The 26,023-nt window shown below is 54.3% G+C and overlaps 6 protein-coding genes across 6 annotated transcripts; 2 read left to right on the forward strand and 4 right to left on the reverse strand.

Annotated features, from left to right (window-relative positions):
* Positions 1-1,519: 1,519 nt before the first annotated feature.
* BU25DRAFT_491479 (phospholipid-translocating P-type ATPase) lies at positions 1,520-7,263 on the reverse strand. The gene is made up of 2 exons (XM_033711571.1): positions 2,471-7,263; positions 1,520-2,380 (listed from the first exon to the last, which is right to left on the reverse strand). The coding sequence occupies exons 1-2, from the start codon at positions 6,919-6,921 to the stop codon at positions 1,798-1,800; spliced, it is 5,034 nt and encodes a 1,677-aa protein (XP_033561633.1). The 5' UTR covers positions 6,922-7,263; the 3' UTR covers positions 1,520-1,797.
* Positions 7,264-8,071: 808 nt separating this feature from the next.
* BU25DRAFT_341973 (uncharacterized protein) lies at positions 8,072-9,958 on the reverse strand (the record flags this gene model as incomplete). The annotated part of the gene is made up of 1 exon (XM_033702886.1): positions 8,072-9,958. One exon carries the CDS (start codon positions 9,956-9,958, stop codon positions 8,072-8,074), a length of 1,887 nt encoding a protein of 628 aa, XP_033561634.1.
* Positions 9,959-11,142: 1,184 nt separating this feature from the next.
* On the forward strand, positions 11,143-13,620 carry BU25DRAFT_65098 (uncharacterized protein). The gene is made up of 2 exons (XM_033711990.1): positions 11,143-11,937; positions 12,046-13,620. The coding sequence occupies exons 1-2, from the start codon at positions 11,283-11,285 to the stop codon at positions 13,374-13,376; spliced, it is 1,986 nt and encodes a 661-aa protein (XP_033561635.1). The 5' UTR covers positions 11,143-11,282; the 3' UTR covers positions 13,377-13,620.
* BU25DRAFT_411049 (guanosine-diphosphatase) lies at positions 13,533-15,788 on the reverse strand. The gene is made up of 3 exons (XM_033706450.1): positions 15,276-15,788; positions 13,869-15,225; positions 13,533-13,816 (listed from the first exon to the last, which is right to left on the reverse strand). Exons 1-3 carry the CDS (start codon positions 15,583-15,585, stop codon positions 13,759-13,761), a joined length of 1,725 nt encoding a protein of 574 aa, XP_033561636.1. The 5' UTR covers positions 15,586-15,788; the 3' UTR covers positions 13,533-13,758.
* Positions 15,789-16,135: 347 nt separating this feature from the next.
* BU25DRAFT_65128 (EF-hand superfamily Ca2+-modulated protein) lies at positions 16,136-17,189 on the reverse strand. The gene is made up of 3 exons (XM_033711991.1): positions 17,036-17,189; positions 16,779-16,978; positions 16,136-16,723 (listed from the first exon to the last, which is right to left on the reverse strand). Exons 1-3 carry the CDS (start codon positions 17,036-17,038, stop codon positions 16,300-16,302), a joined length of 627 nt encoding a protein of 208 aa, XP_033561637.1. The 5' UTR covers positions 17,039-17,189; the 3' UTR covers positions 16,136-16,299.
* Positions 17,190-22,938: 5,749 nt separating this feature from the next.
* On the forward strand, positions 22,939-23,988 carry BU25DRAFT_469237 (uncharacterized protein; the record flags this gene model as incomplete). Its single annotated transcript, XM_033710750.1, has 2 exons — positions 22,939-23,240; positions 23,289-23,988. The coding sequence occupies 2 exons, from the start codon at positions 22,939-22,941 to the stop codon at positions 23,986-23,988; spliced, it is 1,002 nt and encodes a 333-aa protein (XP_033561638.1).
* Between the last annotated feature and the right edge of the window lie 2,035 nt (positions 23,989-26,023).

Here is a 26,023-nt window from a genome sequence, read left to right on the forward strand (position 1 = left end):
GAGAGTTTCTTGAGAAGAAATCTCGACAGGCTACAGTTCCTTAGTGGAACAGACGATCAAACAAGTACAATTTTCTGCAGATGGCCTTCAGCTACGTGCTGAGAATGCGTCCTTGTCTCCTCTAGTGTACTCTTGCACATTATGTCAGAGCCATCGGCTAATACATTGCCACTGTCCCAGTTGTCTCCACGTATAACTCCCAAGCCTGGTGTGATGGCTAGTCCATGGATCTCTATTCCGGCCGACTGCTGCGCCATGGGTATGGCCAGAAGAATTCTACATGGCCTCCGAGCCACACCAGCAAACGCCACGACTCTGTCTTCCTCGGATTTTATTTTCTCTCCGCCTGTACTGACTGACAAGCTCCAGCCAGGTCTCCAAGTTTCCTTGTCTGCACTCTGCTTCGTCGTTTCCTCTTGCTTGCCAGAAATCACGCCTCTTCAACCAGGCGATAGTATTGACCGAAGTCTGCCTCATCGATTGGTCGCAAAAACGGTATGTACACTCCCACATAATGTTTTTGTATCCAGAGAAGAGATTACGCCGGGAGAGAAAGTACCCTTGGAAAGTCTAAGCTCGTGAATGCAGTGGCCATTGCGAAGGATCGAGCCAATCGGAGCTCGGATCATCGTGGCTTCCTTTCCAAAGAAGCTGCGGTTCAAGGACGACACCGGTTGTTGAGCTAATGGGACGGCGAATGGTACAAGAGGTGCGTGGTCTCTGGTCGTGGGGTGACCGCATCTGTGTCGTCTCTGGAGGACACAGGAATAAGAGGTTACAGAGGCCGTTGCTATAGTTCATGGCCATCCTACTTGCTTCATCTTTCCAGTCGGCTGGAGAGTTTTGAATGATGCAAAGAGAGTCCATCTACAAGTACCTGAAACCAAGGTGGCGAGTGATGTATATGGCTTCCCTGAACAGATGTGACATTTCGTCGATGGGTACCTTCTCCTTGAATTCTTCGACCCGTTCCTTCAGTCAGGCGAACTTGCCGTTCCGGATGTGCTCCCCAACTATGGCTCAACGTTATGTACGAACAGCTCGTGGGTATAATCTCGCTCAATTTCAATCTGACTTCATCTTCTGTCAGCTCCAACAACCTCTTTGGCCGGTCTACAAGGTCTTTCCTTCAACCGTGCAACGCTGGCACAAACCGCTGTATGCTGTCAATTTCAAGTGCCCACCTGACCGGAATAATTCTCCAACTATAAACTCGACGGCAAAGTGTCTGATGTATACCGTGATGGAAGTGGGTCTGGGTTGAGTCGGGAGCTAGATTGTCGGAAGCCATGAGAGATGAGTAGCGTGCAAAGAGAGTGTGTTGTGTCCAGATGAACGAGGAAAGCTAGGAGAGCGGAGTCAGGCAACAGCCTTTGGCTGTACAAGCCAAAAAAAAAACAGGGAAGAGAACACCGGATACAAGCATGCAATCCCCCGGTTATAGGAGGTAGTCAAGTTGTACTTGCCTTCTCTTTATTGACCATCAATTAGTTGAGAGACTACAAGCAATTTTACGTACCTCAACTCACAATCAGAACTACTCCAAAGGCCTCCAGACAGCTGCTGCGTCAGAGCTTTTCTGCAACATGAGAGGCGCAGGCTTACACGTGCTCATAGGTTAGGACCATGCGAAAAACGCGACTGCAGCGCCTGTATGCGAAAGGTAGATGATATCAAGTTCGGAGTGCGCAGAATGCAGCGGCGCAGTGAATGTACATGGTATCAAAAGCTCAAAACGCAACAAGCAACAAGATAACGCAATGACGTATGCAAAATCACAACGCAATCCATGCACCCTTAGTCCCTTCTCACCTTCCCAAACCCTTTACTCAACGTCCTGTCGACATCACCACTACTCCCCACACCTCCCTCCGCGCTCCTTTCCGGACTCCCATCCGTCTCCAGCACCTCTACCCTATTCTTCAACAGCTCCTTGACTTCATTCTCTCTCCTCTCCTCCTCCTCCTTGGCCTTGATCGCCTCAACGACCTCCTTTGCCTTCTCTTCTTCATCTCGGTGTTTATTCGTCTTCCGATCCCATCCCAACTGCAATTCCTCAGCCGCGGCCTCCTCGAACCGTCTCTTAACATCCGGATCCTTCTCCAGCACCTGAAAGTGATCTTCATCCGTCGGCCAAAACGCAGCCAACAGTGCTTTTACACCAAGCTCAAAGACAATGACTGACAAGAGGATGATGATGAGGACGAGCCACCATGTCAGACTCGCACCGAAACCCTCCAGGAAAGTGGAGCGCACATAGTAGATTGTGGATTTGGGGTTGTAAGTTGCGGACAGGATGATGTTCCAGAGGAACCAGCCGCCGACGGAACAGAAGATTGCTATGCCGTTTGTTATTGTCTTTGAGTGCGTTTCGATGAACCTATTAACTTGTCAGTAAACCGCTGACTAGAGTTTTGTTTGGTAAGTAGGAAAGATGGGGGGTGGGGGGGGGGGGCCACTGGGTACGTACTGCACCTTCAAGCTGATCGCCCAGACAACGGCAGTATACGTAATACTTCCCAGCGCAAAGATACTATTATCTTCAGTGAACAGCGCGTCGCCGAACAGCGAGAGCATGCAGAAGTACACAATCATTGCTTCCGCGGAGGCCATGAACATCCAACCCAAGTAGACTTTGAAGTTGAAACCGCCGTTGCGCTGGCCCTTTGTGTACAATTCCGGCACAGCAAGGAGTGTGGATGCAGAGAGGTCTTTTTCAAACACGCCCATGAAGATTACGGGGAGGGATGTGAAGAGCGTGTTGAACATACTAAGCGACCATGACTCGTATAAGGAGGTACCGGTGTAGCCGACAGAGCGTTGGTATAGGGCTTGCGTAAGGTAGAAGAGCATTTCTTTCCAAAAGGTGCCGACGGTGTATTTGCAGGTGCGAATATAATTCCACCGACCATGGACGAGAAGAAGTTTGGTCAGAAACCTGAACTGTGCGATCGAGTAGTCGGAGGTGCGTGCTGCTTGAAGCCCTTCTTTGCCTGTGATGCCGATGCCGACGTGCGCTTCTTGGATCATAGCGATGTCGTTTGCGCCGTCGCCGATGGCGAGGGTGATGCTCTTTTTCACACGCTTGCGGATGGTATTTACGAGGAGGGCTTTTTGGGAGGGCGAAGCACGGCAGCAGATTACCGAGTCGGCGAGGATGGCCAGCTCGTAGAAGAGAATTTGGAGGGTGCCGTCTTCGGTGATACGCGAGAGAGTCTGACCATCAACTACGACGACGGAGTGCGCTACGGTGCCCTGTGTGATGGCTAACACGGCTGCGGCGGCCATTTGCTCGACTTGCCCGGTTTTGTGATCGAGAATGGTGACGGTGGAGTAGTCCTTGATCAGACGGCAGGAGTAGCCAATGTTGATGGCTGTCTCGCGCTTGTCGCCTGTTAGCATCCACATCTTGATCTTGGCTCGGCGTAGCTTGTCGATTGCCTCTGGGACACCTTGCTGGAGCTTGTCTTCGATGGCGGTCGCAGCACACAGGTCAAGATCTTGCTCGATCATATCGCCAGCTTCTTCGATGAGCCTAGTTCGGTCCACAAGGCTTGTGGTAGCTTCCAGGTAGCCTTTCTTCCATGTCTGGTACTCGTCCTCCGTCAGGTAACGGTAGCCGTAGAGCAACGTTCGAAGACCTTCGGTAGCAAACTCATTGATGTGTTGCAAACACCGCTCGATAACAGCAGAATCATCGCCTGCAACATTCTCGTCGACCATGGCCTCCATGTCTTCTAACTGCATCGAACTCCTTGCGGATGAAGCCACTGAAGAGAGTCGTCCAAGGTCGGACTGACGGGGTGTTCGCGCAGGCGAGACGGTACCTTCGACTGGGTGGCGACGGCCAAAATCATTCTCCCGCTGTCGCAGCCACAGATCCATCTCGTCCCTCGCAGACACGGAAGGCCGACCACCAATACTGCTTCGAGCGATCGAGTGCCTGCCCATGCTGATACTGGCACGGGCAGCTTGTGCAACCGACATACTTCTGCGGCCACCAATACTACTCTTCCTCTCGGTCTGTTCGTTCATATAAGCAATAGCTGATTGGACTTCCATGCTCTTCCTCTTGTTCGCACGACGCTCGATTTCGACCATCTTCCTGTTCGCAAGTGCAGCCAGCTTGAGACGCTGCATGATGATGGAATCAGCACCTTTGCAAATGATGCATACGCGCCCGTCTGGAAAGCGGAGCACAATCGACATCCTCTTCCGCTTGCTAGAAAACTCGATCACATCCAGGATCTCATAAGTCTCAAGTATGGGTTCGCCCTCTGATCCGGAGGGCAGGATCTTCAGCGTCATGGAATGCACGTCTCGGTTGATCAGCAAAAAGCCCATGTCTTGAGCTGCTTGAACGAGAGCAAGTTCATCAGGAGATGAGGCCATGAAATGCGTCTTGCCATCCTCCTGGACTTCTGGTAGGCAGGTGTGGCAAAGTGCCAGGGAAAGGAGGAACATTCGCGCTTTCCTCGAGAATGGAGTGTGAGGCTTTTCCTGTATGTATCGAAGCATGTCGCCAGTCAGAAGCTCCCGAGATGCCTTGTGCGGCCTTGTCGTCGACTGCCACTTCGAGCCTATCGTTTCTTCGACATCAGTCTGCTCGCCAAAGTCGAGCGTAGCCATGCCATGCTCCTCAGACAAGACGTCCTTTGTTGACCGCACGCTCTTCCTGCTCTTTGCTGGCTCTTTCCCTTTCTTGCGTGGCCTGTTCTTCAGCTTCTTCTTCTTCGAGCCAGGCAGATCAGCGTCGTGAAGCCAGGCCACTCCAGCCACGCTCAACTTGCGGAACTTCATCGAGTTGTCTGTGAGCGTACCCGTTTTGTCGGAGAAGATGTAGCTAATCTGTCCGAGTTCTTCGTTGATGGTCGAGGTTCTTGGTTCGCAAGGTGTATCTGACACTGGGTCGTACATGTCGATGTCCGTGTGCAGGAAGAACATCTGTGCCAGCTTGACGATCTCCAAACTGACGTACAGCGACAGGGGGATCATGGTATTGAACATGATGACGAAGGAAGTGAAACTTGGGAAGAAGGCGACAGAGGATCCGGATAGATACCACAACTCGTCTTCCTTGCGTTGCCATATCTTATATGCAACAGCGTTGAAGACGGAGAGGAGGATGACGAAGATAACAATGATGATGACTATGCGGTTGACGAAGCCTTGGAGCGCTGGGGCTTTGATGCGGGGGTTCTTGTTGGCGTTCATGCGGATGCGGCATTCTTCGCCAGAGTAGATGACAAGTCCAACAGCATCTGGAGTATTTCGGAGGATACTACCTCGGAAGACGATCTCGTTCAACGTCAAAGGTGCTTGCTTGCCACCCACTTTGACACGGCCCTCGAAGCTGTACAAGTCGCGGTTTGGATCCTCAATGACGAACTCGGCTTCAGTCCGTAGTACATGCTCCTGACTTTTGATGATCTTCGCCATCGATGCCGCCGTTTGCTTGCTCTTCAAGTTTGTTTCGCCGTCTAGAGCCATGGTTTCTACGAAAGCCACACTGTTCTCTCCACTGGAATGTAGCAGAGCGAGGTCTGCTGGCGCGGCATCGTCACGATCCAGCTTGATAATATCTCCCACCTGAATGTCCTGCCACTTGATAGTCTCCCACGCCAATTTCTCCGGTTCGGGGGAAGATACACTTCCGTCGTCCGTCGAACCACTCTTGAACACCGGTGATGGGCTCGCGCGCAAGACCTTCGCCTCTCGGTTGTTCTCCGCCTTGTCGAGCCGGTATCGTCTCAAGTCGTCGTATCCTTCTTTCGCAATGGAGAGGAAAACAAAAAACAACAGCGGTACAATGGTGGTGTACTTTCCAGTGGTACTGAGATCGGGTATCATTTGCAGAATAGATATAACGAGGAAATAAAAGTTTGCGAGTTTGGAGAATTGGGCAACAAGTTGACGAGGTACAAAGTTCCAGGCTGAGTATCGTGTAGATCGTATCCAATTGTGGACGTATGGTTGTGTCGTTCGTTCGTCGATCAAGGGCTCTCTCCGCGTGGGATCCAAGAGTATGTGTCGTCCATCTTTGCTGGGCGGTGTATCATGCTGTCGTAGTATGAACTTGCGTGCCTGCTCCGCGAAGCCGCGCGCTCGCTTTCCGTATGTCGACTTCCTCCCGGCCTGTGTTTTTGCCCAATTGTTGTAGTGCGGTAAGGCGATTGGTCCCTTCCCTAATTTTGCATTGGATAGGTCTGATGCTTCTGAGGCGTACTCGATCTGTGCAGGAGTAACCGATACCACAGTGTCGCCACTCTTTAGCGCATGTCTGTTGCCGTGCACTCTCGATTGGCCAGTGTCGCTTTGCGAGCTGCCCATGTGCTCGTCCAACTCAATGCTTGCTGCAGGCGGTTGCGCTTGGTCCGAGTAATTCTTCCTGAAGAGAGCGCTGCGCATGGACAGGCCTCGATTGCGAGCCTTGGGGGAGAGCGGCGAGCTCTTGCCAGAGGGTCGTGGTGGCAGAGGCGACATGTGTGAGGACGGAGAGGTGTGTCCTTGCCCTGGAGCCTCTGCGCCCCCTGGAGACACCTCACGCGTGTCGACTGTCAGGTTCGAAGTGCCAGGCCTCTCTTTCGAATCGGAACGCTTCGCTACCTGGGCAACCTCATCGATCGACGCTCTGTTCCTCGCCAAGCTCGACCTTTGCGCTGGTGCATGACGTACGATGTCGGTCGAGAAGCGTACTCGTTGCGAGACGTCAGAGGATAGGCGTGACGCTGTCGGCCGGGAGGTGCTTTCGAACGCTGCGGTTCTCGAGGCGGGCACATTGTCGCCCGCAGTCTCTCGTGGACGCTCGATCGCATACGGTGGGGCAGTCGTCTCCGCGACGGTAGTCGTTAGATCGTCGTCATCGTGAGATGCTGAGCGCCGTCTGCGCGCGCCGCCGCTCGAGTCTCCGGCGCCTGACATTGTCGTCCAACATCCCACACGTGGGCAGAGCGAGCGTAGCGGACTGAGTGCCTTGCGGCTTGCGCGACGGTCGAGTCTTCGGTGCTTCTAGACAGCCTAGCGCCTTGACTTCTTAGCGATTACGCGGCGGCGGATTGACTGATTGATTGATTATTTGATTATTCGATTGATTGATTGATTGATTGATTGGTTTAACGTCCTATGTGAGCCTGAGACTATGGAGGACGAGAGGAGGGTTCAACGCGGCGGGAGAGAGGCTCTCCACAGTGGACATTTGTTCATTTGGAAGGTGGTGGCACTGGTGAACAGGCTGTAGCAGACCGTTAGATACGAACAGGTGCCTGCGGGCGGAGCTGCGCAGACGGCTCGGCGGCTGAATGTGGACAGCCTTCGGCAGGCGCCCGTGATGCATGCTGTACCGATCCCTGCGCATCGTGCTGCGAACCAGTGACGTACCCATCGAAAGCCGGAAAGGCGCCGCTGTCACTCCACAGCCCCGGACCCAGAGAAGTACTCCACAGACGTGCATCTAAAAGTGTTGAGAACCGTGGATGCGTCTGAAGGGTCACAGACGTGGCAGACAAAGGACAGCCAGGTGGTCGGCGATCCTGCAGCCTTCACTCCAGGGTCTCTTTGTTTGAAGGGAGGTTGTTTGTAGTTGGTAATGCTATGCTATGCTGTGCTATGCTGTGCTATGCTGTGCTATGCTATGTGCGCGCTGGCTAAATGACTACAATGAAGAGCAAGCAAAACGCAGGGAAACATCAGTGCAAAGCAGAGAGTGATTGTTTTAGCAAGAGCTCGAATGCCATTCAATTGCACTGAACCAGCTACAGGCTACTCCAGCGCCCTGATAAGAATGCTCGCAAAATAGCAATATGGTATAATGAGAGCCCTGCGACTCAATGCATCGTGTGATCCTCCTCTTCGCAAATATGCTTGCCAACTCCCATACATGTCCTTCCAATAAAAGAAAAGCAGTCTGTTGTGGTATCCCAATGTCGTGACGCTCATTAAAGTATGAAACCCTCAAAGATTATGGTGGAAGAGACGAGCGCCATGCAGTATGCGGCCATAGATAAACATCCAATGACAATGTGACGATATGTTGTGCGGAAACAGATGATTAGGAAATAGGACCGTCGCCTGTCTAGGTGGCAGCTACGCACCAGTGGCGGTGGAATACCCACGCGCTCTTCTGGCACTCTTTGCTGCAGTACTTTGTCCTTCGACAGCGACGGCACTTGGCGAACTGGCGTGTGTATTCTTCCCAGCGACCGCACTGGTAGTATGCGCACTGGCGGATGCCGCCTCGGGAGTCGTCTTTCCGGCAGAGGTTGCGCATAACAACGCTTGCCCAGTACTGCATGTCGGATGTGTGATGCCGAACAGTGAACTGTTCGACAAGAGGGAAGATGTTGAAATCGTCTGGAAGCTCGTACTCTTCAAGTTCCTCCTCCTCTTCCTCCTCGGTCTTGGGTACGGGGACTTCTCCGTCCAGCAATTGCAGGTCGGATCCAATCTTTAGCTTGGGGACAAGGTGGGATTGTTGGAAGTAGTTCCGGAGGTTGCAGTACTTCGAAACATACGCCAACAGCTGCAGTGACATCAGAACGTCCTCATCACGGGGCATGGCAGCGAGCACGCCAGCTGTGGCGTTGCGGTCTTGCGAGTAGCGAGGGTACCAAGGCGGTGGAGGGTTTGCGTTCGCAACGTTGATGGCGGGCTGCATAGGGGAGAAGCCTGCAATGGTAGCAGCGGTAGGCGGGGTGTTGGTCAGGTTGATCAAACTGCCGTCAAGTGCAGGTCGGTGTGTGATGTTGAAGGTCTCGTTGTTCTCGTCTGCTGCATCAGAGGGTGCTGCGAGAGGAACAGGTGTTGTGCCAGCATCCATCATCTCTGCGTTGTCCACAATGGCAGACAGGTCCATGTCTTGCTGGATGCCGACAATGGGCTCGTTCGCAGCTGGGCCTGCCGCTGCTACAGCGTCCATTGACAGCTCCTCCTGTTGTGCATCGAGGTCAGACTCTCCAGACATGGACAGCTGATGTCGGATCGACGGTCGGCGGCGTGTGCGGTTCAGCCCCGCTCGTGGACTAGCTTGGCGAGCCTGTGGCGCACTCGGCGTCGTCGGCGACTCGGGTTGGGAAGTGATCTCCCCTGCCAGGGCAGGCAGCATGGAGGGCAGTCGATCAGCATCTCGCACGGGCCGCAGCGCAAAACCGTCTGCTGTTGCGTCCATGGACGGTATGGCGGTGACAAGTGGCTGGCCGAGGTTGCGAGTAGCGGCGCCGAACAGCGGCGTCCGTGTCTCGTGGAGTGGCCTGTGGGTGTGCTGATGGTGGTGGTGGTGGTGGTGGTGGTGTGACGGTCGTTCGCGGTTGAATGTGGTGCGCTCAGGCGGAGAGCTCAACGCAAAAGCAGGCATGTGGTTCCCATCCATCGCAGCGTCGAGGACAGGAATCTGGGCTGGAGTCAAGCCAGCGTGCGGGGGCAGCTGAGGGATGTCAATGGGAGGAGGAATAGCACGCCGCGAGCGCTCCGACCTGTGACCAGAGCCAGAGGCCATCTCGCCAGAGCGCGATGAGTGGTGTCGGCTGGAGCCGCCCAGTCGTGCAGACCGGTGCAGCTCAGCCTCAGCTCGCGCCCTGTACTTGTCGACAACCTTGATGTAGTTGTCGAGGATCGTAGCGATGACGGGGACCATGTCAGCCTCAACCACACGGGTCCTGACGTTCTCTGAGCCCCGTACGCCGATGTTGAAGATGCACTGGAAGGCCAGGTTCCACTTCCACATGTCCATCATGTCCTTGCTCCGGCCCTCCTTGAGGATGCAGATCAGGCGCTCGATGCCGCCATCGACGGTGAGGATGTCCCTGATGCGTGCCGACGATGTGGTCAGATAGGCGAGATGGTTGAGCGAGTTGATGAGCGGGAGGGTCGAGGTGCAGTCGAGCGCACGGCGGTCATAGAGGGCGGTGGTGATGCCGACCGAGGCCTTGTTGGCGTTGGGGATGCTGAAGTTGACTTCGCGCATGTTTGCTGAGTGCTGCAGTTGGCCGTGGTGGGCGGGTGGGAAGACGAGGAGCCGTGGGGTGGTGCAGCACTAGTGTCGCATGTGGCGGGCGACAGGCAGGCCTGGTGAAAGAGACCGGGCACTGTAGACGAGTACGCAGCGAACGCCTTGACGCGGGCGGCGGTGCACTGCAGAGGGAGGGTGAGCCGGCCGTGAAGGGGGTTTTGATGGGCGGTCGGCGGGAGATGAAGACGTTTGCTGTGCGTTAGGGGTGTCCCAGGCACGGCAGGAGCGTATGGTGTGGCAAGCTGGAGAGCGCTCGCAGTCGAAGGGGCCGCAGGGGCAGCGCGCAGCTGGGGGCACTGTGGCTCTGTGGGGCTCTCTGCGCGGGACGGCGGTGGTGTAATAGTATGGGCGTGCTAGAGTATGTTCAATGAGGCTGCTGTGGTGGGAATGGGGAGGAGAGGCGGTTTGGGTGAGCGATGATGGGCCGCAAGGTGGAGATCTCGGCACAGGCTAGCGGACCGCGAATAGTAGCAGCCTCGACCTCTCATTTCAATGCAGAATCACTGCCAGTCGGTGCACTGCAACGCGCCGCTAGCCCTGCACGACGCTCGCATTGCGCATTGCTGCGTGTCTAGGACTGCACCAAGACTGCACCAAGACTGCATGCACCAAGACTGCATCAAGATTGCACCAAGCCTGCATCAAGACTGCAAATTCTCGCGCTCTCGCTCACCAAGCATCGCCATCCAGCGCCGGCCGAGTGCACGACTGCTCCGCTGCTGAGAAATGCAGCGCGCAGACTCGGTGCTCTCCCCAAAGGCTCGCTTGCAACCCTGTCGTGCTACGTGCTACCCTGATGACTTCACCTCTCATGCTCATCAAAGCCTGTGCGATGGTGCCGGCGACGTGAACCACCGGTCTCGAAGCCCGGTCGAAGCCTGGTCTTCGGCTGCAGAGGAAGCACTGAAGGGAACAGCTGCACACGCGCGCGCTGATCGTGATCTGCACACACTGCCAGCTGTTCGTGGACCTGCCTGCTTACCTACGCATTCCTGCTGATGGGCTGGACCGCGTCCAACTGCGGCCGCAGGTCGCACCCAGCTGAAAAGTTTCAGGGCCGTGTTTTGTACACAACCATGGGTTGATGTGCAGCCCGAAGGACAGAGTACGGTCTGTCTGCGTCATAGCATCGTCCTACTCATGGCCCCCTAAGTGCTCTCCTTGTTCCCGCTCCTGTCCCACGATCCCTTGAAGTCCTCCAGAGCTAGCTCCACGACGTCACACGACGCTACACGACGTTGCACTGCGAGCTGCGAGAGAATCGCGCCATTCATGTGTGATGGCCTCACCACCAGGCTCCAAGATCCAGGATTTTGCCTCGCCAAGCTCTCCTACGCCTGCCCAGGACCGGCGGCCGTCCGCGGCAACGGCGCCTAGACTCCATCTTGACACCCATCTTGACACCCATCTTGACGAGCACACGCAGAGCAGAAGCCGGGGAAGGTCTGCGACCTCAACGACGGCAACCGCAGCCCAGCCAAGCATCGAGGAGGTCGTCTCTCCTGCCTACAGTCGCTCCTCCATCGACACCGCTCTCCGCCGGCGAATTACGCGCTCGAATACTGTTCGTCACTATCAGTCGCCGACACGAGCAACGTGGGAAGAGCCGGGTGCTGAGCCGGGTGTGGATGTCAAAGATGAAGAGGCCGCTGCACGCTTCGCACATCTGCGCCAACAGTGCGATATCACCGTAGTTGACTTCTCCGCCGAGAGGATTCAGACGTATGAACTGGACAACGACACCCTGCAGGAGTTTGTGAAAAGACCCAAAGACGACTGGGTTGAGTGCCGCTGGGTCAATGTCAATGGGCTGGACTTCGACGTGATCAGTGAGCTCACAACCCACAAGCAACTGCATCGTCTGGCAATCGAGGATTTGATGACAGGTCGAGAGCAGCGGACAAAGGTCGACTGGTACTCAGACCAAGCTTTCAGTAAGTGGGACTCTCCTTTGCGCGAGGCTGCCGGTTTCCGAGAACCGCGAGCTCCAACATCAAGGGGCATACCTTGGAGGCAGTGAGCACACTGCTAACGTTCCTCAGTGCTATTGACACTCTCGAAGCTCGTCCGGAACCCCAGCGACGATTCAGACAGCGACTCTGATTCTGAAGATGAGCTACCTCGACGTGCGCGCTCACGCTCACGCTCTCGAGCTGCACACCATGCGCAAAAGAAGAAGAGGAAGACGTGGATGAAGCAGATCAAGCACGCCCTCGGCCTGCACACTGGACCCAAGCAACCCAAGGACTTGGAGCATACCCCTGACAGCCTCGAGAAGCGCAACACCAATCTAGACGGCGCGAGTATTTCTCGTGTCTCGACGTCGAAAGAGGGTACCGGGGGCATTCGCACTCTCCAGCGCTACCGTGGCGGACCCAACCTGGAGCGCATCCTCTACCTCGAGCAGAACTCGGCGCTCACCAGCAAGCACCTAACGGTCAGCGTAGAGCAGGTTGGCATTTTTCTCTGCTCCGACAACAGCGTGATATCCTTCTTCGAGCACTCGGCCAACATAATCGAGTCCTTCATCCTCAAGCGCCTCAACACCGAAGACACGATCCTCCGCCGCAGTGCCGACAGTTCCATGATCGTGCAAGCCATCATCGACGCCATCATCGATCTCGCCATCCCCGTCGTCGCCGCCTACGAAGACGCTATGGGCGAGCTCGAACTCGACGTCCTCGAGGACCCAGAAATCCACCACTCGCAATCCCTCTACCTACTCACCTCCGAGCTCTCCATCCTGCGCAACACCATCCAGCCCATCATCTCCCTCATCAACGCCCTGAGAGATCACAAAAGCGACCCGATGCAGCAAAACTGGATCCAGCACCAAAACTCCAACCTCGCGACCCGCAAAACAATGTCCTCCATCACCATCTCGCCCCTGGCGCACACGTACCTCGGCGACGTGGAAGACCACTGCATAATGATTACCGCCTCCTTGGACCAAATGCGGCGCGCAGCCGACAACCTAATCGACCTGATCTTCAACATGATGGGCGCGTTCCAAAACGAGTCGATGAAAGTGCTCACCGCCGTCACCATCTTCTTCCTCCCCCTCACCTTCCTTGTAGGATATTTTGGACAGAATTTCGAGCGGTTTGATGGTGTGCAGCATCATAGCGACAGTTTCTTTTGGATTATCGCGGTGCCGGTCATGGTGGTCACGATGCTGGTCTTGATGAGCCAGAATATTGTTAGGAAGATCAGACGATGGGCCGGCAAGTTCAAGCTCAAGAGGGCGAAACTCACGTTCGGGGCGCAAGAGGGTAGGAATGGGGCGAATGTATTGGGGCTGACGCATGAGCAGAAGAAGCGGGCGAAAAGGAGGCAGACAATGTATACCAAGGGGCAGATTGGGTCGTTCTAAGGCCTGAAATGTGTTTGGTGAGAGTAGCGTGCGCGTAAAGATGTTGAAGCGATGGGAGGATTGGGGGGGGGGACGGAAAAGTGTTGAAGGTGGAAATGATACCCTAGATTTTCTTTCAGACTCCAGACCTTGAAGCAACATGAATCAGGACTTCACTAGTGTACATTAGGGGCTTTTGTACTTTGTGATGTTTCTTTCTCTAGCAATAGAATTCCTTGAGACCCCACCTTCCAGCCCAGCATAGCAGGCTGCTGAATGATAGCAATGCTTCAACCCAAACGCCTATTCTATGCCAGTCAAAACAACCTCGCTCCTTGTCCACCATGCAAGAATCGAGTCCATCTTATAGTCCTTCATCCAACAGCATATCGAGGCGGAGCATCTAGTTGACCTCCTTGACCTTGCACTGCCACCCCGACTCCTTCTCCAACAGCGGAAGCCTACGCACCCGTTAGCACCCAGCTCACAACAAGATCACACAGGAAGACTTACGAAGCACCCAAACACCAACCCAACTCATTCCCCTTGATCTGCTTGGCAATCCGCACCTCACGATCGAGTGGCATACCGTACCCCGTATGCAGCAGCGCGAGCTGGAAATTCAAGTCCAGACACCACTCCGGGCGCCCCCTCAACTCCTCCAGCGCTTTAGGCACAGGCGTGAAAACATCCCACCCCTTCTCGCCCTGACACACCTTGTCCGCGAGATTCTGCAGCTCGCGGATCGTGAACGACTCCGGCATGCCGAGGTCCTGCGTGCGGTCGTAGAAGTAACTCAGCAGGTAGACAGCTTCGGTCGCGAAGGTCTGCTCGAAAGGAGGCTGGTGCACGCCGCGGAATGCGCAGGGCGCGATCTTGCACTCGTCGTCTTTGTGCAGTGTCTTCTCGGCCCAGCCGCGGCACTGGGTTGGTGCTGCGGCTGCGGGGCCGGTCATGTTGACTGTGACTGTGTTGCCGAGGGCGTGGCCTTTGGGCATTTTGACGTCGATTTCGCGGCTCATGCCTGGTGCGATGCAGGGGTTGACGATGGGAGACTTGAGGTACTCTGTTGCGCCGGAGTCCTTGTTTTGCTGGTAGAGAGCGTCGAGGATCGTGCTGTGCAGGTTGTTGCGGGCTTCCATCAGCCCGTAGCCAAGGTACGAGTGCTGGTACAGAGCGAAGTCGCGGCCGCCGAAGCTGAGGGCGTATTTGTGGTCGCCTTCGGCGAGCTGGCTGGGGAGTCCGCCGCGAGGAGTGTCGGGGAAGGTTGGGTGGAAGACGATCTGAGTGGAGCCGCCACCAAGGTCGAGCACAGCGGCTGTGGGTGTCTTGTCGGGGCCACCAATCTTGCCGAGGAGGTAGTTGATGGTGATCCACGCGTAGACGCCCTCCATCTCGCCCGGCATGACTTCCACGCCGTTCTGCTCTTCGGAGACGAGGGGGAAGGGGTAGACGGTTTCCAGGCGGTGACGGACGGCGCGCAGCGTGTTGTTGCTCTTCTCCTCGCCGAGCTTGCGGAGACCTGCCGTAGCCTTGACGGCGATGGGTGAGCATCGCTGGTACTCTGGGGGCACGCTTGCGACTGCCTTGTCCATGAGAACGTCCAAGCTCTTCGCAGCACCCTCAGCGTCGTCGCCGTACGAAGAGAGACCCGAGCCACCCTCCTTCTTGGGTGTCATCTCGAACACCTCGCTCTCGAGCTCGGGGCTCGGGCCGCAGTTGTTGAACTTGTAGACGTGGATGCGGGACCCTGTGCTGCCCGCGTCGATCATGAGCGCATACTGGATGAGCGGCTTGTCCTTGGAGTAGGACTTTGTGCATGTCGCCTTCGCCCCACCCGCTGCCGTGTTGCCTCCCGACGGTACTGCTCCTGTAGTGAATGATTAGTGCAGGCTCCGACATGCGATGCTGCCTACCCACCTCTCGACAGACCATCGCGCGGCACAACAAAGTACAGCACCAGCAGGACGAAGGCAATGATGCCACCCGTCTTGAGGTACCGCAGGCGCTGCCCCTGGTTCATCATCGCGGAGCCCTTGAAGTCGCTCATGTAGCCTGTGGAGTTTGTCGACCGGTGTCGCGAATGGCGGTCGGGCTTCTCGTGAGGGTCGCTGTTGGGGTTGTGGCTGCGCGGAAGGGAGACGGAGACGCGTCGGCGAGGGCCAGTGAAGCTGAGGTAGGACCAGATACCGGGTCGTCGTTGGCCGGGGGCTTCAACGCCGCTGGACATGCCACTAGGGGAGAGTACGGAAAGGGTCCTGCGTTTAGGCCGTGTGCATGCAGCGGAGCTGCGTTTCGAGTTTAGTCTAGGTTACTGTGCAATTAGGCTTCCTGAAAAGAAGAGACGCACTGCGGTGCCTGTGCGAAAGGGAAAAAGGTTGCTGAGTTGGTGCTCAATTCGTTGCACCTCTCCGTTGCACTTGCGTCGTGTTCCCTTTGCTGGTGAGTATCCCTGAGTGCCAACGCCAAGCCAACAACTTTCAAAGGTGACGTCTGCGGCCAAACAGTTTACGATTGGTGCGAAGTGTTTCCGCTAGCTACTTCTGTCCTGGGAAATGCTCGTATTACACGCGATTATCTCTCTATGTATGATCGCTCTGAACTAAGAACAATGTAGTTCGTCCTGCGGGACTGCCACGGCCTTTGATTTGGTAGTACCTGGTGCTACCTCAGGATTGGTCTGATTGCGAATCTTCCGCGGATGTTCGAAAATGTAATACATCAGACATCTCTGAGGGAGAGCTGACGCTGGAGGCAAAAGTGGCAGCTGGTAGCAAACTCGGGTAGTTGCGTGCTGCAACGAACATGAGTCTGAACCATCAGATCGAGTCTCCGATGTGTCTAGACATGAAAGGCTCCGGCCGAATGCTCAGATGCGCGTCGCAGGGCGGATGCTGGGAGTCCAAGTAGGATTGAGATGTTGTAGCTGTCGAAGAGCCTTCGATCATCCAAACGACAGTCCAGCCCGCTTCATCACGCTCTCGAACTCCTCCAACGATACCCCTCCAACATCTTTGCCCTTACCTCGCACGCCACCATTCGCTTCAAGGATCATATCCCTCAAGACTTCATCCGGCACATCTTCTCTTAGTTCTTTCGCTATCCTCCTCAGATGTCCTAACGTAATCGGGCCGGGGCCACCGTGGGTAAAGAGCTGGTACCCTGCACTGACTTCCTCTGCGTTGCTCTCGCCCCGGTAGTTGTCATCGTCATCCTCCATGTCATCGTCTGACCCGGCCTCCTTCGAGTGCATGGCAATGGCAGCATATGAAAGGAATGGCACGAACTCGACAAAGCCAGTGTTGAGTGGGTCTATGGTCGCGAGAATCGAAGGGACTTCGGACTTTTCTGGCGCCAGGTTCAGGGAGCTTTGTCAAGTCAGCGACCATATACCATTTGGTGTTCATGGGAGCTCAACCATACATCAAGCACCGGCGCACGTCATCTTTGCGCAAGACACCTTCCTTTGAGTCCTCGTGATCTGGATGATGTACAGCGAACAGTCCAAAAGCTTCGCGAATCTCAGCTTCCTGATCTGCGCTCAGTCCATTCTCTTTGGCAAGCTTCGAGGCGCGTTTTGGTGCCGGGCGCGCTTTTGCCGGGGCGGCGCGACGCTTGGGTGGCTGCACAAATATCAGCAAAACTCCATGTGGTAGACAAGCATATTATCGCAATTTTACCATGGTATTGTCTGTTAGTGAGGACCGCTCTCAACATGCGCCTGCGAGAGATGGTATTCGCAATCAATGACGCACGCGCCTGGACCCACACTCGAGCAACGCTAAGGAAGGCTAGCGCACTCATCTTTGTTAAATTTCAACGCGCCCAACCTCCTCTTCACGCGTCTCCACCAAGCCTTTATAATGCCCGCGTCCCTCGTCTTTTCCTACTCACCACCTCACCGCACCTGACCGGCGTGCTTATGCGCTTGGAGGCTACGACTTTCTCTCACTTCTTGTCAATCTCTTTCGTCTGCTATACTATAATGCAGACGTCTCCTCAAGTCTACTTTTCGACCACATCTCACCCCTCTTTTTCGATTTGACAATCTTCCACCACCACAACCACCCCACCACTCAGGCATCGAGCCTCTTGCGTCCGAGACGCAGGTCTACGAACCAGAGACGTGGTCTCAAATGAAGCGTAGTTCTCCTTGGGCATAGCACCGTCTGCCGGTCTGGCCCCCGGTGCAAATAGGTGCTCCCCCACATCGAGTACGACCACGGACGAGTAGTGCAGCAGCACGGCCAAGTCAGTCACGTGGAAGTCTCCGGTCTGGCCATGGATGGATGAGCCGCAGCTCCTATTCCTTGCCACGGTAGACCCAGCATGGCTACGTGCCTGCAGGAAGTCGGGAGACGTCCCGCAGCCAGCAGCTCTGGAAGACAGGGGCTGGTTCAAGTCGAGCTAGAAGCTCGCAGGGTTCGTTGGCGTCCTAGATGGGGCCTTCGATGTCCGTTGGATCTTCAGAGCGAAGCCAACGATGAGAGGTGAAGCGCTCCATCAAGAGGCTCCCTTGGATTAAGCACGGTTAGGCCCCACAGGAGCCAGTGCTTGTTGTCTTAAGACCTCAGTTTGAGGCTGATGTTTTGGAGTGGGCGCTCTAAGTGAGGCCTGCTACCGGTCAAGTCGAGGTCGCTCCTCGCAGTTTTATTGCAATGCCTCTGAGCCTCTTGCAGCATTGTCAAGATTTGTCTTGCATTTATGTCGAGCTTTGTCTCACAATCTGGGAATGCCCTACGAGGGATGGCCCATACGTGGCGGAAGGTCGACTAGCTACAGTATCCCCGCTACCCGTTTTCGCCCGGTTGGACAGCAAAGAGCGATGGACTGAGTAGCAACTCGTCGACAGGCCATGCGTCACTGTAGGCAAGGGCCGGGAGATTATACAGCAGTCAGACGAGCCAACACATTACAGAAGAGGGAGTACGCCACCGGCAGCCCTAGAAGATCTTCTCATACGGAAGCATGACGAGCCGATTCCATACCACCACCGAGCGAACACGATGCGACCGGCTGCCGTGCCAACACGCCAATAACACCGACGTACCGCACATCAAGGCGTCTAGGTCGAGGCCAACACCACACAGCCAAACAGGCGCACACAAACAACGCGAACACCGGGGTGGTCGGCGAGGAGTCTGCTTTACAATTTGGCTACGGCCTTGCATTTTGTGGCGTCACGTTCTCACGTGGCATTTGTGCCCAACGACCTTTCTCTGGTCATACAGGTTCCGCACTGCACCCAGCAGGGGGGACTACATTCTGATGAACCCAATCCTTCGCCATATACCGTTGTGCAACGCTCCTGTAGCTCTGCTTTAGGTCCGCGCTAGGGGGTGCCATCAATTTGGCGCTCCGGGGATTATACTCAGTCACGTATTTTCCACACTGCCATGTGCAGGAGGGTATACGTACAACAGGAAACTGTTGTAGTGGACCTCTCAAGTAGGGGGTATCCCCCGACACTGAGACTGGGAGTCCGGAGAGGTCAGACCTCGAGCGAAAGCAAGAGTTTCTGGCAGGTCTCGGAATCCGATTTCGGTGGAAGAAGCCAACAGACAACGAGCTCGCCTTCAGGCAGCTCTGACAGGCCGAAAGGTCCCTGGCATGTTTTACTGAGAGGCACTCACGGACGTTTCACGGCCTCAACCACCGTTGGACCATTCGTGCCTTATGTTTGATACCGCCGCTGAGTCAAGGGTTGCCTCAGACCAGCCGGCTCGAGACACATGAGCACTGCCTTGTGTGGCCGGAGGGTCAAACCACCGGCAGGAGACACAGATTCGGATCACGCGAGTTTTCAACTTCCAGAGTTCGTTTCTTCTCCTTCTCTCCGATCTTCCCGCTGCCTCGGGTGTTCACCTACAAAGATCGGTTGGTGATTGCACTTTATTCAAGACCATACGTCCTCCAATAACTCTTTGTTGTTGCAGTTAAGAAGCTCGTAGTTGAATTCGGACGAGACCACCGAGGGACTTTTCGGTCGGTCATGAAACAGGTCCTAGCCTTCCTGTGTGTAGCAATTGGTCGATGCCTGTCCGTCTCGATCGTCTGCGTTGGTATTGGCAACGCTCCAATCTTGACTTCAGCATCAAACAGTGGTTTCGAGGGATTCAGTGCCTCTGGGGGTTTCAGTTCAAAAATGTGGTATCTGGGGGTTTTGCTCATCTCGTTGCTCTTGTTGCTTATTCTGAGTGGCAGGCGTTGCAGATGGGCATGGGCTACCAACGTCTCGTTGAGGACTTCGGTCTGAGAGGCTTTGGTAGCATCCGCTTCTACATTAGCTAGAGCTGGCCGTTACGTTATTACCACGTTGAGTCAGTGTGGACATAGAAGCGAGAGTGAACACCATCATCATCCACCTTCTTCAATCGGGTGGTGGTGCCTTTGTGTCTCTGTTCTAGTGCCATCAGGTGCAAGGTCGAGGGCATGGAGGGGACATACTTTCTTTGCTGTGATGTTTGATCATTTCAATGCAATACTGATTCCCACTTCATACCACTTCTCCGCTGTCCATCTGCGTTCTTCGTGCGTGATGCTTTTTTCTCGAGTCTGTACTTAATCTGTCTTTTTTTTTCAGGAGGGATCACCACTGCTGTGCATTCGATAGCTTGCAAAAGCCTCCATCGATACACCATGCGGGACCACGCCTCCGATGTTGCAGGAAAAGCTGGAAGCAAGCCTGCAATTTCCAACTGTAACAGAGGCCTTCAGGGAATATCTGCTTAACATTTGCAAGCCAATAAGTTATCACAGGACTACGATGTATTTTGCCTGTATGAAAGAACTGCCTAAGGTTTGTCAAAGACCCCCTAGCTCTATTGCGAGAGTTGACGCTTGGTAGCTATTGCATCCGACCTTTCTTGCAACATGAGAGCACGCATATACATCCAGTATGGAGAGCCCACTGAGGATCAGCACCTCGTGTGCGAACCGGTTTTGACCCGCCATGATGTGGCAGTGCTGCACCAGCGGCACGGGATGTGGGATCAATAGACTTGCATGCAGGTACATGTATTGTGAGACCCACACTCAGCGGCTATCGACATGCTGTGGCCGTGTGCGCACGTACAGCTCTCGGCTTCTCCTAGTATCCACGTGTAGTCCGTGACAATATGATCTCTCCCCTGCGAGACTGCTTGCGAGCTTCGGCCGTCCCACCGAGAGATGCTTCGACACAAGCCCAAGCTCACGTATGCTGTTAGGCAGCGTGGCTCACATCGCGGTTAAATTCGTTCAGGGTCGCTGTCAAGTGATGCTTGCGATTGTGTTGGCATCCCTTTTCAGATGTCGCGTGTGGTTTCGGGTTGTGCTTCCGCTTGCTGCCATCGTTCTTAGCTTCTCGTTGGAGTCTGTAGGTTGGTGTGGTAGCACGGCAGCTACGAAAATTATATAGCACTCGAGAATCACAGTTAGTGTGTTGAGACTACTCATATAGATGTGCATCTTGAAAAGGCAGGAGGCGCTGGCCGCGTTCGCAAACGGCAGTGAGAGTTCAGTGACGGCTTCGTGTGTACAGCGCCTGGCAGTGATGCTTCAGTGGACGGATGTGCATTGTCTGCTGCAGGCGCAGAGACGGGGTGCCGACAGATGTATCAGACTTCGTCATTTAATCTATGCTGCATTCTGGATACATAACAGTTCTTCAGTGATTTTAGGATAAAATCAATATGCTACGTATATGTTCACATACCTGTTGCGCGTTGGTTTGACTGAATTGTAGCGTGCCTTACATTTGTGGATCCTTACGTGTGGGTATTCAACGACCAGGTGAACTGTAGTATGCCCGACTAGGGGACGTCCAGCAGGTGCGACCTATTGGTGGCGCGGCCTCCCGACGTGGCAGTGCTGCAGCAACCGACTACGTTTCAGCATATCATTATGTGCCGACATGAGCCTCGCGTAAGAACGAGGCTGGATGATAGGGTGTAAGTACCCCTCGATCTTGCATGCTGCAGCAAGTACGTCCGATGCGTGGATCTGGAGGCACTGCATCATTGCAACTGCAAGATCATGGTCTGTTTCCTGAGAAGTCTGCGAAATATCGGTCTGCCTCCCACGTGTCCAATGGAAATTCAAATCTCATACATGCGAGTGGATGCTCGAAGGAGAAGCGACTTCTGCCGCAGGTGCAGGGGTCGGCGTACGATCCCAGTCTATTGAATTGAGTAGCTCGTACAGGTGGGCCTTCGCTTGATAGGATCATATGGCAGTCTTTATTATGTTTGTTGCAGTGCTTATCCTGACGTGAGCCAAGGACCTTTCGATCACTCTCAAGTTGTGGTTTGCTTTCTCTCGAAGAAAGTGTCGGTATTGCTTGCACTGCCTGATCTGGAATACATCCTTGAACTTGACCCTGCAGGGCCTGATTGTACGACGATAACATGTGTGGCGTCCAGGCTGGCTGCAGTGACTAAGGTGGCCCGTCCCAATCTGGACTGATAGCGCTCCGTGGGGTAAGTCAAGAAGATAGAGACCGGGAAATTGTTGTCTCGTGGGGCCGGGCCGGAGCGTCATGAAGCGAGCTGTCCCAGGAGAATGGGCGCGGACCACGCCTTCTTCCAATGACATAGCAACTCTCGTTGCAGGAACGTCTTTGCCTGAGTTGTTGAACGTGTTTTGTCTCTGGAAAGAGTGTTGTGAACCTCGTATGCAGGCTTGCGCTCCCGGTACCGCGTACCAAAGTTTGAGCTGCTGTCACTTTTGCTTTTCCACGCACCATCGCCCTGACAACAAGGTACCGCTGTCCTCACGGTCCCATCTCTTGTTGAACATCCAATGTCAACTCATGTCTTCTAGCCGTGGACTAAGCAGGGTTGAAAGCTGCGTGCATGCTGATCTATCGAAAATCTCCACCGAGAAAGCGGCTACGCGTGGGCATGATGTATGTACTCGTTGGGTCCGTAGCTGAGGTGAGAAGCGAGACGTTGATCCCTGTCGTCGCCTAAATTCGTGTCGTCGATCAGGATCAGGAACAATCAGAGCCAAGGCTGGCGTCCAATACCGCCTTCGCCGCGGTTCTTGTCGTGATGATGAAAGAGTGGTATTTGTTGGGGGTTGAGACCGCCTAGCCTAGGCTTCCAATGTCCAGGCACGACCTGCAGCGCTGCGTCGCTTCCCTCCCGCACTCATCCAAAACGCCGGTGCCCTGTAGTCCCATGTCCAGATATCTAGTCCGCTACGGACATGATTACCTTCCTATCACAGCCTCTCGGACGAGAGAGGGTAGCGTAACCCCTCCTTCGGGACTGCGTGCAGATGACCACCATACCTTAGCCCGGAAAGTTTTCACCCCGCGTCTTTGTGCACGATCGACTGCGTGGGCTGTGCTTTTGCTTGTCTGAGACATGAGGAAGGCCGTGTCGATATACCAGAGTAGCACAGAACGTGCTCGGCGGGTGGAAGAACGCAATATCTACCCGTAGTTGCTGTTCAATTGCCGTCCAGATCTATTAGCTTCTACTCATAATTCCGTCATTCGTCATGTCTTTTGCTTCTCAATCGTCGTATTACTATCTGATCTTCTTTCCCATCATTCTTATTGTCGTGTCGAATACTCGTCTCCTCGTTCGTGTTTAACATGGACACAATTTCTTCGTTTCTAATCCAGTCATGGACATTCTACGCATTAGCTGTCGCAGTCATATTCGCAAGACTGACGTTTCGACGTATTATGCTCAAGTCTTTTGCAGACTTGCAGGCGGATGACTGGATCATGGTCTTCCTTCTGCTGCCATTGACGGCATCTACCATTCTCGCAGTTCCGGCCGCCAACTTTGGAACAGAAAAACAGCGTAGATATCGATATGTACTCGAAGAGCTCCAGATCGTCATAGCGTGGCTTGTGAAAGTATGTCTCTTAATATTGTACTGGCGGATCTTGTAAGTTTACATCTCTTGTATGGCGGTAAGTCTCACTGACCCAGATAGCCCAGTTGCATCCAGTATCCTTCGAAGACGCTACATACAAGTCGTTTCAGCAATCTGCGCGCTCTCTTTCATCATCACCCAAATTTCACTCTTATCTTGGTGCCAGCCGACACATCTGGACGACTCGCAATGCTCGACCTACCATAGCCACACAATCGTGTCTCTAACGTTCAGCACCCTAACAACTGTCATCGTGCTCATCCTCCCAATATCGTTCATCCCAACACCACGACGTTTGCTGCTTGCCATCCTTTTGGTCACCGGCGTTTTGACGCTCATCTTCGGCATTCTCGCACGATACTTCGTACTCACGGAGCCAACTTCACGTGCATATCTCTTCTATTACACCTACGAGACCACTCTCCTCATCGTTTTCGCCAATCTGCCGTTCTTAACATCCCTTGTTGTCTCGACGACGCCAGCTCGCATCCGCAAATTCAGTCGCAACATCTCCTTCTCTCGTGATGGGGTCCATATGCCACTATCGCCGTGGCCAAGGAGTCGGCGAGTGAGTGTGCAAGACATTGGGTCTCCGCCACTGAGAGCGAGTCGACTGGGAAGCACGGCTACAGTTACGAGTGGAGGGACGGAAAGAAAAGACTGGTCAGTCTCTGTGCCTATAACACGGCCAGGGAGCGTCGGGTCTGGTACTGAACTCTTGCGACGGCCGGACAGTGGACGGGGCTGGCCTCTACCTTGAGAAGGGATATGTGCATAAATATCAGGCGTCATTTCTTCGCGTGCGGTTGAGAACACGACAAACAATGCTCTTGACTAATTCGTGGAAGGTCAGAGCTCCCAGTTGTGCTCCTCAGCAACCGCGATTCGCCAGATCGTGGGAGGCAGTCAGGACAGATTCGCATGATTTCTTTCAGATGGTAGGTATTTGGAGAATACGTATTGACCCAAAACCTTCAGACTGAGATGAACCTTTGTAGATTTCGTTCCTGCCGTCTTTCCGATTTTGTTCCGTAGTGGAGCACGACTTTGTTGCGATCGCCACGTTTTCGGAGGCAGTCAATGTAGATTCGCCTCACCTCCTTTTGCCTATAAATACGTTGAAGGATACAAATTGTTCTGATTCTGTGAGACTGAGTTGAACACTCGTGATTTACCTTACTACCGAACTGTTGAATCTGTCCGGTGACACAACACCACCCAACGGATCCGGAATGTTGTTGTGTAGACCAGTGGGATCTTCGATGCCATTCTGTCAGCCACTCTGCTCTTCGGTACATTAATACGTTTTCCTTCACGTGAAGGCGTGCGAGCTCGACGACGAGATATATAAGATCGAGACCGCGTCCGATGACGCGATGATTCTCATGAAGCGGCAGTGCCACAGCACCACGTGCTTCGCAAGAGTTGGACGAGATTTTGGAGACTGAGAAGCGCCAGGGTCAATCCGTCGTGCTCAGAGCGTAGCTACTCTCTCAACGTTAGCGCGTCAACGTTGGGCTGCTGTTTCGACCAAAGCACACCTTGATCGTTTTGTCTCTATCCTCCCCGTCGCATCCCACCGCACTTTGACTCCCCTTCTTTCAGTCTACCACACTTTGACTCATTTCCCTCGCTACTAATTGCTGAAGGCAGTCCCCCCGACCTCATTTCTCTCTCTCTCTCTCTCTCTCTCTCTCTCCCACTCTCTCTCTCTTTAAGTCTTATGCTGTTTGTTCACTGCACAGCACGTAAGTTATTTTGTGCAAGCCTGGAAACATCATCATTCAAATGACTACTCCAGGGACACGCGAGCATTGAAGCTTCAATGGCTTGACCACTGCGCCCTGAGGAACCGCGTCTATGTTGAGCTGCAGTACTTTATGCAGCTACACCCCACCGATGCGACCGAACAACTTCACAACCATGATGGCGCGTTCCGTGCCACACTATCTCTCCTTTGACCCAAATCTCCACGCCACAACCTCGATCCTGACGTCTTGCCACCACCACAGAATCAGAAGTAAATGTGCAGCTGTGGTGCGCTGACATTGCTGCAGTTATCCTAACAGCTGCTCAGTCGAACCTGAAGCCTGGAGGAGGTGATAATTTCGCCAGCAGAGTGCCCGCTGAGCACCTGTCAGGCAATGCAATAAGTTAGCACGCTGTCGACGACGAAGATGGCAGTGACGATCGGGCCACCAGGCGCATCAAAGTCGGGCCAGACGTTGTCGAGCCCCCTGTTCGAACATCATCCAGCAGATAGCTTTCTCTGATCAAGTCCCTTCCTAAGGCTCGACCTTCAAACGCATCTGAAGACCGCCCCGATTTTCGAACCGCGACGAGCAACTGTACTAGCAAACTCGCCATTCATGCACAGAGTCAACCATGAGAAATCTCAAAACAGGTATTTCCTGTTCAAGACGTCTTTATGTTCACGTCCGCACATCCGCAAGCCACTGAACCACTCCTGGGTAGCATCTAAAGACATCGAGTGCTGCCGGATCTTCCAAAGCTGATCTAGTGTGAGGCTGTTTTAACACATGCTGCTCGAGCACAACCAGCTCAGCAGCTTCCTCACCATCCGGCAACATCCTGAACAAGTTGGGCTCGCTGACTGCCTCCTAGCTGAGTGATTTGTCAGTATGAGTGAAGATGGGGCCGATGAAAATCCAATTCTCTGTGGGTTTGTGAAGTTCGGCCGCATCTCGCTGTTCCGAGAGAACCATACGTATTTCCGCCAGGAGTCGCTGTAGCTGACATTCTAGGCTTGGTTGGCTGGGCATGAGATGTTGTGT

This window comes from Macroventuria anomochaeta, assembly GCF_010093625.1.
Source record: "Macroventuria anomochaeta strain CBS 525.71 unplaced genomic scaffold BU25scaffold_17, whole genome shotgun sequence".
Lineage (NCBI taxonomy): Eukaryota > Fungi > Ascomycota > Dothideomycetes > Pleosporales > Didymellaceae > Macroventuria > Macroventuria anomochaeta.

Bases quoted from the DNA above. Each gene is read 5' to 3' on its own strand.
- BU25DRAFT_411049 (XM_033706450.1), bottom strand. From the start codon at position 15,585: ATGTCCAGCGGCGTTGAAGCCCCCGGCCAACGACGACCCGGTATCTGG. The intron at 15,226-15,275 runs GTGGGTAGGCAG...CATTCACTACAG, and splicing joins GCGCGATGGTCTGTCGAGAG to GAGCAGTACCGTCGGGAGGC. The intron at 13,817-13,868 runs GTAAGTCTTCCT...ACGGGTGCGTAG, and splicing joins GGTTGGTGTTTGGGTGCTTC to GCTTCCGCTGTTGGAGAAGG.
- BU25DRAFT_491479 (XM_033711571.1), bottom strand. From the start codon at position 6,921: ATGTCAGGCGCCGGAGACTCGAGCGGCGGCGCGCGCAGACGGCGCTCA. The intron at 2,381-2,470 runs GTACGTACCCAG...ACAAGTTAATAG, and splicing joins GCGATCAGCTTGAAGGTGCA to GTTCATCGAAACGCACTCAA.
- BU25DRAFT_65128 (XM_033711991.1), bottom strand. The intron at 16,724-16,778 runs GTATGGTTGAGC...GACTTGACAAAG, and splicing joins GACGTGCGCCGGTGCTTGAT to CTCCCTGAACCTGGCGCCAG.
- BU25DRAFT_65098 (XM_033711990.1), top strand. From the start codon at position 11,283: ATGGCCTCACCACCAGGCTCCAAGATCCAGGATTTTGCCTCGCCAAGC. The intron at 11,938-12,045 runs GTAAGTGGGACT...AACGTTCCTCAG, and splicing joins GTACTCAGACCAAGCTTTCA to TGCTATTGACACTCTCGAAG.